At 45.1% G+C, this 14,924-nt stretch overlaps 1 protein-coding gene across 3 annotated transcripts in view; it reads left to right on the top strand.

The window, feature by feature from the left end:
• Positions 1–12,817, top strand: part of LOC311235865 (phospholipid phosphatase 1-like) — a 52,975-nt gene extending 40,158 nt beyond the window's left edge. For 2 of the 3 annotated variants that reach the window (XM_084323374.1, XM_084323376.1), the window contains 2 exons: positions 6,442–6,618; positions 10,195–12,817. In XM_084323374.1, coding sequence (XP_084179500.1) covers positions 6,442–6,618; positions 10,195–10,323 — 306 coding nt within the window. In that variant the 3' untranslated portion in view covers positions 10,324–12,817. The remainder of the gene's footprint in view (positions 1–6,441; positions 6,619–10,194) is intronic. The other variant, XM_084323375.1, reaches the window with a different exon arrangement.
• The last annotated feature ends 2,107 nt before the right edge of the window (positions 12,818–14,924 follow it).

The following is a 14,924-nucleotide window of genomic DNA, read 5'->3' as shown; positions in this document are numbered from 1 at the left end:
CTTCAGAAGGTTTTATTTATAAGAAACATGTCGTTTCTGCCTTCAGAACTATTTTATAAGAAACATATAGTTTCTGCCTTCAGAAATGTTTTCTAAGAAACATATTTCATTTAATTTCAAATCTTTATTTAAACTCGAAAGGCAACTGAGGTTTCCCTCATTTACAGTCACGTCGAGTGTACATAGAGAAATAAGCACCAAAAAAATAAGACAACAAGACGAGACCAAAGTAAAGATAACTAATTAATTAAAACACATACAAATTGATTGACAAAGGTTGGAGATCAAGGTTTTAAACTCTGCAACAGAGGCAAGAAACTCAAGTTTTAAGGACTGTTGGAGTTCATTCCATGAGCTAGAGGCATAGCAAAATGCAGATATAGTATAGTTATAGTAATAGATACTAGTAATATAGACTATATTACAGTTTCTGCCTTCAGAACGTTTTTTTATAAGAATCATATAGTTATATTATCGTATAGCTTATGCTCTGCACTCTAGTGGAACCACATCCCTTATCAATCTAATACTGAATAATTTTCTTCACATGTACACACCCATCCGCCTGGCCACACCCACATCCGCTCCTCTACATAAGCGGGGTCGTGGCCATACTAACAGCTCCTTCCCTATTTTCACCACCGTAGAAGTGACTGTATACACCACTTTGAGTTTAGTGCCGAAATAGTTGTTGGAAAGGAGCTACGTGGACATTGTATCTTATTTTTTTCTCTCTCGCAATTTTATGAGAAAAGCTAAGACATAATGTTTGCACCTTCGGAGGGTTTGGACGCTCGCAACGTCACCCTTTACCAGCGCTTCACCATCGCCGCATCCTCCGTGCGTTGTGGGGCGTCTCTGGCTCCGCGGTCGTGGCAGCCAGATACGCCTAGGCGGCGCCCGGTGGTAAGTTTGCCTCGCCGAGGGGCCGTTGAGCCTCCATCTCCCGTGAGATGGCCTGGTTCCGGCCCTGGTTCCCCCGCCAGTGGACAGTCGGCCGACAGCTCCTCTGGTGGCAGGGGATTTGCGACGCAGACTCTTCGCCTCAGCTCGCTCTCGTCATAAGGCAGTGAGCAGCGGGGGCGAACGGCCTGGCTTTGATGTTGTGCTGGAGCCGGACGAGAGTTCTCTTGCCTCGTCTCCATTTCCGATGGAGACTGAGGATTATATGGAGGGGGCGAGAGCTCTTGTTCGAAGCCCCAGTAGAGACGTATCACTCTCCCCCTCTGGGAGTGGCAGGGAGTGTTGCGTCTCCTTGGGGTCCCTTGTACTCCAGGGTTGGGTTAGAACCTCCGACCCCAAGACAAGATGCCCAGCTATCTGCCGCGTTGGATGGTGGCGCCCGTGGCAGCCTCCCATTAGGGGTGGGCGATATATCGAGTATACTCGATGTATCGCGGATTGTTCTACCCGAGATGTAGTACTGTACTATATCGCGAACATCGAGTATTTAGTTTATATGGCGCCGCCCGCGGCCGAGAGACACTCGCAGTGCTTTCCTCGAGAAGGGACGGCGGAGCTATAGGCTAACGTTAGTGTAGTCAGGGCTGTACAGTGCGATATAATGTTGCGGTTGTAATTTCATTAGACAGACCAGCGCGGACCTTTAATAACATGTAATTTAATTGACACGAGCAATGAGCTAACGGTAGCTGCTGGTATCCATTAGGATTATGCTAAGCTAACTAGCGATAGCTGGTAAACGGTCAAAGCGGACTCCACAAGACTAGTTCCATTCGTGAGGAAATGGGGTGGGTTATATTGACAACGCTTGACAACAGCAGTTTAAACATAACTTCATATTTATTAGTTATTCGTTTCTGTATATCATTCAATTTCCATCTCCGTGTGTCTCCATCTCCATCTCTTCCTGTTTACATTCGAGTGTGACGTTATCACCTACGGCAGCTTAGACGATCAAAACGCGAACCTAGAACAAACCCCGAGGGGGGGGGGGCTGGCTCTCTTGTTCATTCTTGCCCCCTCTCTCTCTCTCGCTCTCTCTCTACATTCAATGATTTAAAGTAGCCAAACGTTACAGACAGTATAAATACTAACTGGATAGTTGATGATATAAACATTTAATTTCATTATCTGAAATATTCTAAAATCATTAAGTCTGCTATAAGCCATTATACCTTTGTGTGTGATTATTATTTTCTCACAGTAGGGTGTGTATATATATACATATATATATATATGTGTGTGTTTGGCTAAAGTGGATAGAAAACACAGTACTGTGTAAAAGTCTTAGGCACCCAAGAGTTTTTATATAAATTGTCTTAGATGTAAATAATCTTTTTTATTAGTGTCAGTAGACTACTCTTAGTACATTTTCATTAAATTATTTTTTAAAGCATCTTCATGGTTTAATAATGCAAACATATGTTGCAGGGACTTATTATAATCATCATATTGGCGTGACTATGCATCAAAGGGTTAAATCAAGCATTTTAAGTGATTTAGAGGAAATGTAAAAATATCACGATATATATCGTGTATCGCGATATAGCCAAAATATATCGCGATATCATTTTTGGCCATATCGCCCAGCCCTACCTCCCATACATGAGGGACATGAGTGACGTGGAGGGAAGTACACAAGGGGAGTTGCTTGCCTTGTTCCCCGAGCTCATGGCGGCCGCCGCAGCCGCTAATGGCGTGGCGTTGCCGCCGCCACTGCCGGCACCTGTTCCTGATGACATGATAGGTCATCTCTGGCAATGTCGTCCTGTGAGAGAGACAGGCGTTGTCTGCCCATTCTTCCCAGCAATGGAGGCTTACGTGGCACAGGGACAGGTAATCTCCTGCATCATTGGCCTTACCCCCGCCTATGTGCCAGTCACGCGGGTGGTGGGTTTGGTCCAGGGGCTTATGGACGGGGTGCCTCGGCTTGATAGCCCGATGGCAGCCATACTTTGCCCCGAAATGGTGTGGGAGCCGTTAAGGAAGCCGGTTCCCCAGGGGAAATCGGCTAGGCAGTTGGCATCGTGGAGTGACCAGGTGTACATCGCCTCGACTCAGAGCCTGGCTGCGACCTCCAACATCGCGCAGCTGGCGCGCTACATGTCGGGGCTGATGGCGGGCGGGTCGGTATTGGATGACCATCAACGATACCTTCACGCCCAGGCGGCTGGAGCCATCCTGCACCTTACCCAGCTGCAGGCGATAGCCGCCGGGAAGGAGCACGCCCTGGCCACTCTCATCCAGCGCCACCTTTGGCTGGAGCAGGCACGGGTGCCGGACCAGAGGAGGATTCCGCTGCTCACGGCCCCCCTCTCCCATGCTGGATTATTCGGGTCGGCCATGCAGCAGATCACGGCAGCCTGCAGGGAGATGGAGGAGGAGCGCTCCGTGCTCCAGCCACATTTCCCCCGACCCCGATGCCCGATGCGAAGAAGGCCAGGAGTGGAGGGAGTGCCGCGACCGCTGCAGCCAGTTGTCGCACGCCCGGAGGGTACGGTAGGGATCGACGTGAGCAGGCCCCCCAAATAAATATTCAACATTCTCTTTTGAGACTCCGCCTCAGACTCTTATCCTTTGGCACTTGGAACTTGCTGTACTTTGCTTGCAGGTCTGCAGCCATTATTGCTGGATTATGAATAGCACCAACTTTAGCCACGGTACCGTTGTCAAGCTAAGCTAGCTGACCTAGCTCGTCTTCCCTGCAAGGTTTTCACATTGACATTTAATAACGTTAGTCAGCTAATGCTAGTCAGTAGCTACTTGACTTAAATACGATTCACCGTGGGTGCATTATTGTTGATAGACGGACAGTGTCAGGTCCTGGAGAAAGGACGGGCCATCATCTGATTTGATGTAACGTTAAAGCGGATGTTGTTCCAACTAGCTAGCTTTTCAGCTAATGCTATAATAACACCAAGCAAAACACATCCCGTCCAAGCTCCCCGTCACATGCTCTGTTGGGGACAATGGAATTTAAGAAAGTGTATCTGAAAATGACAAACAGCATCACACTTTAAAACACGTTCATTTTATAATCCTCACTCTCCGCAGGAGATAAATGACGTCATGGGATCGGAGGCTAGAATTGATACCAAGTCCTCACTCAGTGGCAAGAAGCCATTCTCTCTCTCTGATGCATACATAATAAAATAATGTATGACTGAAGTGATGGAGACCATGTTTGAAGGCAAACAAAAGCAAATCCCCCTCAGATCGCACAGCAACCAGAATAACTGAAATACTGGCTGGTGATTTGATTAAACAGCTTTGTGATAGAATAAAAAAAAATGCACAGTGCATTTCCATAGCTGTGGATGAGTCCACTGACACCACTGAGAAGCCTATGTTCTGAAGAACCATTCATGTTCTGAAGAACTGTTCATGTTCTGAAATGTTATTGCTAAAGATTGAGAAGATTGGATCAGTTGTAAAAAAATTGGAATACTTGAAACCCTTTTTTTGTGGAATATTTGATATCTGTCAGCCTCACCCAGACTCTACCTCCAGCGGCCCCCAGGTAAATTGAGTTTGAGACCCCTGTCCTAGAGGATATACGCTTTTTCATGTAGCATGCTAGACAACTGGTATCATGCACTGCTTGTTGTTTTCATCGTATCCGGGGTGTGGGGTCATAGGGGGTGAACTGATAAACCCCTCCCCCCTTTTACTGATTGGCCAGGGGGTTGGACCTCCTGTTTGTCGGTCTTCCTGTGACGCTGTGGGGTCAGCGCGTCACAGGGAGGGGAAAGGGGGGGGGGGGGGGGTTCCCTGGTCCCATGCCATATTTGGATAGGTGGGTCACGTGATTTCCCCGGCCATAGAATACGTCACTTGGGCGCGTTTCTATTGGTCATGAGACTTCCGTGAGTTCTTTCAAGCTCCATGCTATGGACCACTGTCATTGTTAAGATTGGGTGATGCGATGCGTTGGAAACTGTTCGTTTTCTGCTCTGCTCTCTTTTTAAATATGTATTGAGCTTTTGGTCACGTGGCTCAATGTTTACATATATCTTTTCAATTGTTACTCACGTGGAAGGTCTCTCTGGGGGATTCCCTGTCTTCCCTCTTATATACAGAGCGGTGTTGACAGGGTTTTTTCCCTCGGACGCGTCATATGGGATCCAATAGAGCAGAGCGCTCGCTATACTCATATAACTAGGGTTATAGAATAACCTGACATTTTTGCCTTTAGGAAGTTTTATAAAGAAACATAGTTTCTGCCTTCAGAAAGGTTTTTCTAAGAAACATAGTACATTTACATTTAGTCATTTAGCTGACGCTTTTATCCAAAGCGACTTACAAGTTCTGTACGACAAGTCATCAGGAAGGGTACAACTCTATCAGCTGAGTAACAATGTTCATCGAAGTGTTGAGTGCTACAGTGTGTAGGTTAGTATATTAGGACAAGTGCATGACAGTAAGGTTAGTTAGGGTTAGATAAAAAAAAATCTATAGTTTCTGCCTTCAGAAAGGTTTTATAAGAAACATAGTAGTTTCTGGCTTCAGATGTCATTACCTTATCTTTTATACATATATATATATTGCTATTAGTGCTGTCAATCTATTAACATATTTTATCTGATTAATCGCATGATTGTCCAAAGTTAATTTTTTTTTAAATGCGATTCATTTGCGATTAATCGCATTTAAAAAAAAATTATCTACCTTAAACGGATCTTTTTCAAGTTCCAAGTTTTAATACTCTTATCAACATGAGAGTCAACAAATGCTTGCGTTATGCAACAATTTAACACAAAAGGATGACCCTCATGCATTGCAAATTTGCATCAAATTCAAAACAGAGTGATGCACAAAATAACTTAAAAGAAAATAATAATTTAAAACAATGAATAAAGTCTGCATGAAATAATAGGGCAAAGAAAACGTTAGGAACTTGTTACATTCACCCACACAAGGGCTGAGTAATCACCCCCCCTCTTTCTCTCACACACACACACACACTCTCCCAGCTCTCTTTCTCTCTTGCCCCTTCCTCATCTCTCACCCCCCCCCCCTCTCTCTCTCTCTCTCGCTCTCTCTATCTCTCACACACACACACACACACACACACACACACACACACACACACACACTTCAGAAACAAACATAGTATCAATGAGAGCATCAATAATACATCTGAGTGAAGTCTAGTAAAAAAAATATATATTTATTATTTTTTTCGTAAAAGTTAATCGTGAGTTAAAAAAAAATTACGCGTTAATACCGCTTTAACTTTGACAGCCTTAATTACTATATATATATAGACCATATATATAGTAATATATATATATACCATATATAGAATGTTCTCTAAATTCCTTATAAGAATTGTTTATATCTGGATGGACTGCCATTTTTACTTAGAACTTTTTTTACGTTATTTGTTTTGTGAGCTCGTCGTCGCTGTAAGTTGAAATAAAGGTGAAAATGAAACGCCGCTTAATGCCTCTTGCGCTCTCTGTTTTTCCTGTACAGCTGTACATCCAGGCCCGGCTGCGGTACGAGTGGGCGCGGCTGCTGCGCCCCACCATGCAGTTCTTCCTGATCGCCACGGCGCTGTACGTGGGGCTCTCGCGGGTCTCCGACTACAAGCACCACTGGAGCGACGTGCTGGCGGGCCTGCTGCAGGGAGCCACGGTGGCCGTTCTCACGGTGAGTTACCGGCGCGGGCCACGTTCACACTGCACCTTTTGACCTCTAGACAGGGGAGCAAATTAGGCCACTTTACTCGCCAAATGCGAGTATTTTTTACGTTTGGCGAGTGATTCATGAAGACCACTTGCCAGTCTAGCGAGTATACAAAAAAAAAATCTGCAATCACTGCACTGGCAAACGGTGCGCGTCTTCTGAGTGCTCGCTTTAGTTGACAGTGCCACGAGAGCACTGCACAAGACCACCCGCGGACATATAATGTTTAATAAAAGTCCGCGCAGTACTGGCCAACCCGCGGACATAATAATAAAAGTCCCGCGGTACTAGGCTAGCCATCAGGAGCACTCGCAAACAGATAACGTTAAACACAGCAGAAGATGGAAAACAGACAGACTGACCAACGGGGAACTGCATCCAACCCTAGTACAACCCTCGAGTATAAGTTACTAAGGACACATTTAAATCACACAGGTGTAATGTTAGTCTACTGGAACTGTATACAGTGGTTAGCTTCTAGTTAGCGTTTTAGCTATAGCTGCTTGCTAGCTAACGTTAGCCCCGTGTGTGCGTGTGCTCAAAGCAGCCAGCTAGGTGTATCTGTTATGACTATAATGTTTCCAAAAAAGCACCGGACTACGACGTAAGGTTAGACATTTTATTTCATGCTCAAAAGCCCCTGGCTTGCACATCGCAGTCACGAAAGGGGCTAGCTCAACCAGTGCATAACAGCACACCAACCCAACTGACGATACCACAACACTTGACGGTACTTCACAGCACTGTCGTAAGACCACCGTGCTGTCTTAAAGGCACAGTGAACACCATTGTGATGTCACTCAGATGCATACACAACATTGACGCGGCTTGACAACCGAGGTTCAAAGTTAACTTGATTGATTGATTGAAAACTTTATTAACAGATTGCAGAATGGGTACAATACAGTATGGCTCAATACACACAATTGTTAAGGGGATGCAGACCAGAGAAAGACTTTCGTCTTGTTTACATCAGGGTCCCCCATTTTCAATTCATCATAACATATGACATACACGACATACAGATAGACAGTACTGCTACATCTATACATTTCACATCTATCTATACACTTCACAACATACTTCGGTTTTTTTCTTTCACTGCTCAACCCAGTCCAACCCAGCATCTTTCACTGCCCAGTTCAGCCCAACCCAGTCCAGAATAGATCCCTCTTTCATGTTAATATGAGTAGAGACACTATTAATGTTTTATGCTAATAAATATTTTAAAGAGTAGAGACACGGTGTGATTATTACTATGATTGGAAATCAATTTAGACGAAGACATACAAAGAAGTAATTATCACAATTAGCGATTTTTTTTTGGCTGGTAAAAAATCTGTTTGGCTGGTAAAAAAAATCAGATACTCGCCAGTTGGCTGGTAAGCCAAAAAGTTAGTTTCCTCCCCTGCCTCTAGACCTACAGTATAGACCTCTTTTTTTAATCCACTTTTTCTCCTTATTTTTCTATTTTTCTCCCATCCCAATTTCGCCTCGCCAAATCTCCCTTCAATTCTTCCCTCCCCTGTCTCGAACGTCGCTAGACTATGCCTCCCACTGGTCGGCTGCAGTGAGGACCAAGCCTTGCATCACGTGTCCCCTCCGGTACACGAGGAGGCAGCTGTCGCATCTTTTCACCTGCACAGCGCGATCTCTCAGTGGCGAGGAGTAACGCGTGGGAGGCTCACGCTGCCCCCGATACTTCCTGGTTCTGCTGTACAGGCGCACCAACCGACCTGTAGGAGTCGCTGTCCACAACGTCCAATCCCCACCCACCGGCTTTCCCACCCTTAACACTGCCAATTGTGTTAGTATGAACGACCAGCCAAGCTGGTAGCAACGCCGAGAGCTGGGCTCGAACCCAGCATCTCCTGCGTTAGTGGCGAGCACCTTGCCCACTGCGCCACTTAGTATAGACCTCTTGACCTATAGACCTACAGTATAGATCTCTAGACCTATAGACCTCTAGTCCTCTAGAGTTTAAATAAAGGTTTGAAATTAACCTCACACATTCGCACACTGACGGCGGAGTGTGCAAGGTGCCAACCTGCTCATCGGGAGTAATTAGGGACTAACGACCTCTTAACAGTCCTGCAAATTGTGCATAAAATGCCTGTCGATTGCATACTGAAAGTAAATTGGATGCTATTCGGGAACCTCTTTTGAAAGGAAACACTCTGAAGAATCACTCTGAGTGCTATTGTCATAGAGTTACAGAGGTTTGAACACACTGAATTTTGTTTTTCATTTTCATTTGAATTATTTTTGCAAACAGATGCCTGCAGATCTATCTACCGTACTTTTCGGACTATAAGCCGCAGCTTTTTTCCCCATTTTTCGACCCTGCGGCTTATATAACGGTGCGGCTTATATGTGGACCAAACCCGAACATTTTTTAATCGAAATATTGCTTTTTTTAGTATACTATTGCACTAAATGGTAACACTTGTTATGCAAATATGCAACTTGTTTGTTGAAATGTTAATAAATGGGAGCTTCCTCAAACAGCCATCTCTTTTCCGACAATCCCCTCTGTGCACGAACCCTTACATATGGTAATTAAACATTAAAACACCTGCGGCTTATAGTCCAGTGCGGCTTATATGTGTACACATCATTCAATTTAGCTGCTGCAGCTTATAGTCAGGTGCGGCTTATAGTGCGAAAAGTACGGTACTCTGTAGTTATTAGCTGGAAACACTGCTGCGGCCATAGCCTGAAGTCTTACCTAGAAGAACATGTCCAAAGTCGATAACAATATCACAGAAAATTAGTGTTTTACACATCTTTATGTAATCTTCTGTGTGAGCAGAGTCAACCCTACCTCAGTCCCCTCTCCCCCTCCCCCAGGCATGCAGTGGTGGTCAAACGCGGTTAAACGCTGCTTAGGCTACGTCACTGAGGCAGAAGTGCGCGCATCCTATTATTATGCAAAGTCTAGGTGATAAGTGCCGGCCGGGGTATACGGCGCGACGACACAAAAATGACTTGTCGCGCCGTATATCCCGGCCGGCACTTATCACCTAGACTTTGCATAATAATAGGATACCGACAACCAAAATACAAGCCCTGTAGGTGGAGGGTTGCTTGATCTCCCGACTGGAAGGATGAGACAAGTTGTGCTTCAGTCTGAAGGAAACTGTGCGCGCGCGTGCACGTGGCGTTTGGCCTTGGCCCATATTTTACGACTGCACCACTGCCCTCCCCCACTAATCTCTTGTCACACACACCACCCCCACCCCCTTCTCAGACAACAACAGATCAACAACAGAACAGTGCAACAATCGATTAAATATTACATACAGTGGTACGAGTATTTTTTATTGATGATGGATTGAAGTTTATTTCAATATGCAACACAACAAACAAACATCAAGTACAGATATAGCCTTAAGCCGTTCAAATAATAAATGTATATAAAAAATAAGAAATTAAAAATAACAAACAAAAAAGTCAAACTCTAATTTGTTTATTTAATTTGTTTTGTCATTTGTATGAATACACTGTGGTAATAAACCAGTTAATGTCTCATCTCTACAGGTGTTCTTCGTGGCCAACTTCTTCAAACGACCGGTGGACCCAGCGGCGGTGGAGGAGGAGGAGGAGACGTCCCACCCGAGTCTGCAGGACAACCAGTCCAACGGGAACCACTACGGAAGCACAGACTGAGGCTCCCGACCCGGCAGACTGAGCTAGCTCCCTTAAAGCAGGGCTCCTCAAACTCATCCGGTCCCTCTTTCCCCCCGGGACCGGTCGCTCTCCCCTCCCGGGACTCATTCAAACATACAAACTCTAGTAACGAGGGGCACCGGCAGAAACAACACTGTTTTGGCTCCTGAAAAAGAAGCGCTTCCCCCGAATGTTTGTGGAGGAGTGGAGAGCGGCGGTGCGCTAAGTGCGCTGTGTGGGGCCTGTTTAACTCCTCAGCAACACTCGCTCTCAGAGACAACGATGCAGCCTATGAACTTAAAGGTATACGGCTAAAAACAAATGAAAAGAAGACTTTTATGTTGCCTGTAATCTATATATATATCATATAAACTACAAACTGGTTTGAGAGTTAAGGAATTAAATAGTTGGAATGTGCGAAATATTCCAGGAAATATTACATACAGCTGAGTGAAATTATATATATATATATACATTATATATAACATTTGCACTCTGGTAGGATGCCAAACTTCTTTTTGTTGTACTGTACACATTATACATACATACTGTGCTGTATAATGACAATACATTTGAATGTAATCTAATCTAATATATGTGGAAAGGCACAATTCCTTGATATATATCAGTGCCTTTGCATGTGCCTTTCCAGGACCTGTTAATCATGAAATTCTTAATATTTCCTGAATTTCCCCAAGGGGATCAATAAAGGAATATATTATTTCAATGAGCTGTATTTAATAACTCCTGCAACATGTGACATCTCGCATTCTAACCTTTGAACTCAATAACTCTCATTTGTACGAGGCGTTTGTAGTTTTGGCCGTAATAAATCTGTTTCCTGTTTAATTTGTGTCCTTTTGGTTTTGAGGGTAAAGGTCAACCCTGAGCGCTGAGCAAAGTGTTGCTAGACAGAAAATCCCATTTTCAAAGCGACGCGTTTATTTGCATTTGATTTATTCCCTTCTTATGCCCTTTTAAAAAAAAATATTCTATTTATTTTTGGGCTTTTTCTGTATTTTTCACCCATCCCATCCTGGTCGTTGCGCGCATTGCCCCACTGTCGGCCTGGGGAGGGTGTAGAACTACCACAAGCCTCCTCCAATACATGTGGAGTCGCCAGCCACTTCTTTTCACCCGACAGTGAGGAGTTTCACTGGGGGAATGTAACGCGTGCAGAGGTTCACGCTATTTCCCCCAGATCCCCTCCCTGCTGAACAGGCGCCCCGACCGACCAGTAGGAGTCGCATTTTACAACGACCAGGACACATACCCCACCGGCTTCCCACCCGCTAACACTGCCAATTGTTATTAGTAGGGACGACTGACCAAGCCGGAGGTACAGCTAAGCTGTATTTGAGTCTCTGTGGTGGTAGGCGAGTGCTTAGTCCACTGCGCTACCCAGCCGCCCTTCTTATGCCCTTTTGCCGAATCATTAGATTTTTAATTCAAGTAAAACATTTACGAATCGATGCATACAAAAAAAAACTGCATAATTGGAGCTGCAAGGTTTTCAGAACGATAGACGACAGAACACGGTCCGTGTCGGGTTTCTGGAGGAAGCAGAAGCGGCTGCAGTGCTTCTACAGTGGGAGGCTGTTTGAAACTAGACTAGTATATATATATATATATAGTGGTCTGCGGCCGGCGCTGGGAATATAATGACAGTCTTGTGTGCAACACTGTACAGGCTGGGCCTCGCATCTGTGACCCACAAAACATGGACTGTCCTCGCCCTCGGGCATAATCCAGGAACCGGACTGAACGGAGGAATAATGTACGTACTGTATATATTATGAATACTGCCTTAGCCAGATCGCTGCTGCTACCTGCTTTAAACCCTTTCACTACCACACCACCAAAGGGTTAACCCTTTCACTGCGACAATACAGAAGGTTAACCCTTTCGCTGCCACGCGACAAAGGGGTAACCCTTTCACTACCACACTACAGATGGTTAAAACCATCTGTAGTAGTGTGGTAGTGAAAGGTTAACCTTCTGTAGTGTGGTAGTGAAAGGGTTAAAGTCCCATCCCTGCAAAAGATCGTTCCACGTAATCAAATCTCTGAATACTCTGACAGTTGTGACTCAATGGTGGGAAATGCAATGCAATGATTAACTTTTTATTATTATTATTATAATTTTTTTCACAGTTTGTATGAATCTCTTTATATTCTTGTCCTACTGTATCGACCAGAAGCTGCGAACAATATCTTTGTTTAGAGCAACGTTGAAAGAAACTTACAGTAAGTTATTGTGGCTAAATAAAGAGAATCAACAATTTTGCTACTTTATCAGTTTCTGTGTGTTTTGACTGTAATGAAGTTCAAGTTTCAAGTTTATATATTAGTTGTCATACAGAAGTACAGAATACTTTTATATAAAATGCTTCTTTCTGTTTTGCTCCAGAGATTGTGCTAGATAAAAATAGATAAGTATAAAAAGTATAGTAAGTATAAAATAGAAGTCAAGTACGTAGACAAAAAGTTCAATATATACATATATACAATGTACAATGCAGAGTATAAAAGTAACTGAGTTACAATACAATATACTATATACTATACAGTACAATGCAGAAATGGGATGAGGTACAATTTAGGTACAATTTACAGTAAGGTGTAATGAGGTATGGGTTGTAGTGCAAATTCTTTGCCAATAAATATAAAGTGTGTTTAGGTGTTCTAAAGTGGGTGCAGCAGTGAGTTGTTTGTTTAAAGTGAGTGTGTGCGTGTGGATGTGTGTGCTGTGAGTGCATTTGATGGTTGTTACGATTGTTCATTGTTCAAACCTTGTTCATTGAGCAATCATTGTTCATTGAGCATCCTGATGGCCTGGGGATAGAAGCTCCTTCTGAGTCTCTCTGTGCTTGCCATGAGACTCTGGTATCGCTTGCCTGACCGCAGCAGTTCAAAGAGGCAGTTGTTTGGGTGGCTGGAGTCTTTGATTATTCTCTTCGCCTTGCCCATGCACCGCTTGTTGTAAATGCCTTGGAGAGTGGGAAGCCCCCCTCCAATTGTGCGTTCGGCTGAACGGGCCACTCTCTGTAGTCTGCTGCGGTCTTGTGCAGTGCTATTCCCAAACCAGGAGGTGATATTGCCAATCAGGATGCTCTCTATTGTGCATGAGTAGAAGTTCTTGAGGATCTTCTGACTCACGTTGAACTTCCTTAAGCGCCTAAGGAAGTAGAGGCGTTGTCGTGCCTTCTTGATAACACTGTCAATGTGTGTGGTCCATGTCAAGTCCTCGGATATGTGGACTCCGAGGTACTTAAAACTGTTCACTCTCTCAACCGGTGCCCCATCGATGCTGAGGGGGCTGTAGTCCCTGACCCCCGACCTCCTAAAGTCCACAATCATCTCCTTTGTTTAGCTAACGTTCAGGGAGAGGCAGTTCTCTTGACACTATCCCGCTAGAACCTTAACCTCCTCCAGGTAGGCCCTCTCATTGTTTGCAGAGATCAGGCCCACCACTACTGTGTCGTCAGCAAATTTGATGATTGTGTTGTTGTTCCGCTGTGCCACGCAGTCATGTGTTTACAGGGAGTAGAGGAGAGGACTCAGGACAGCCCTGGGGGGCCCCTATGTTGAGAGTGATGGATGAGGAGGTGCAGTTGCCTGCTCTCACCACCTGGGGTCTGCCCGTCAGGAAGTCCAAGACCCACTGGCAGAGGTCATAGTTCAAGCCCAGGTCCCTGAGCTTGGCTATGAGTTTGGAGGGGACTATGGTATTGAATGCTGAGCTGTAGTCGATGAATAGCATTCTCACATAGTTCCCCTGCCTCTTGTCCAGGTGTGATGCTGCTGTGTGCAGCACATGGGCTATGGCGTCCTCCGTGGACCTGTTGGGGCGGTATGCAAATTGCAGGGGGTCCAGGTTGATGGGGAGGGAGGAGCAGATGTAGCCCTTCACTAGCTTCTCAAAGCACTTCATGGCTATGGAGGTGAGAGCTACAGGGCGGTAGTCGTTGAGGCAAGCAGGCTTGGATTTCTTGGGTACAGGGATAATGGTGGACTTCTTCAGACAGGTGGGGATGACAGCCTGTTCTAAGAACAGGTTAAATATGTCAGTGAATACCGGGGCCAGTTGGTCAGCACAGACTTTTAGGACGCGGCCGGGGAGCCTGAATTCTTTTACTAACGGATTTCCAGTTCCGCGTTCGCGTTCTGCGCTCTGATTGGCCACTGACGTTTCTGGTCGTGCCAATCGTGTGACGGCAAGTTCTGCCACCGGTTAAGCTTAGGCACTCTTTCGAAGTTGGTTACGGTTAGAGTTTGTCTTAGAGCAGGGCGATAGAACACCAGCCCTGATTCCAAACTAACCTTAACCAACTTCGAAAGAGTCACCTAAGCTTAACCAGTGATAAACTAGGCGTTAGGTAGTTTGCTGCTGTTCGAGGCGGAAATGGGCGCGTCACGCGATTGGGCGCACATGTCACATGACCAGAAACGTCAGTGGCCAATCAGATCGCACCAGAAACGTCAGTGTCCAATCAGATCGCAGAACGCGGAACTGGAAATCCGTTAGTAAAAGAATAGACGCGGCCGGGGATGCCGTCCAGTCCTGCTGCCTTCCTGATATTCACTTTCTTAAAGGTCCTC

Source organism: Notolepis coatsorum (genome assembly GCF_963971535.1).
Source record: "Notolepis coatsorum genome assembly, chromosome: 10".
In the NCBI taxonomy this organism is placed as follows: domain Eukaryota; kingdom Metazoa; phylum Chordata; class Actinopteri; order Aulopiformes; family Paralepididae; genus Notolepis; species Notolepis coatsorum.
This window is presented reverse-complemented; position numbering and strand designations above follow the sequence as displayed.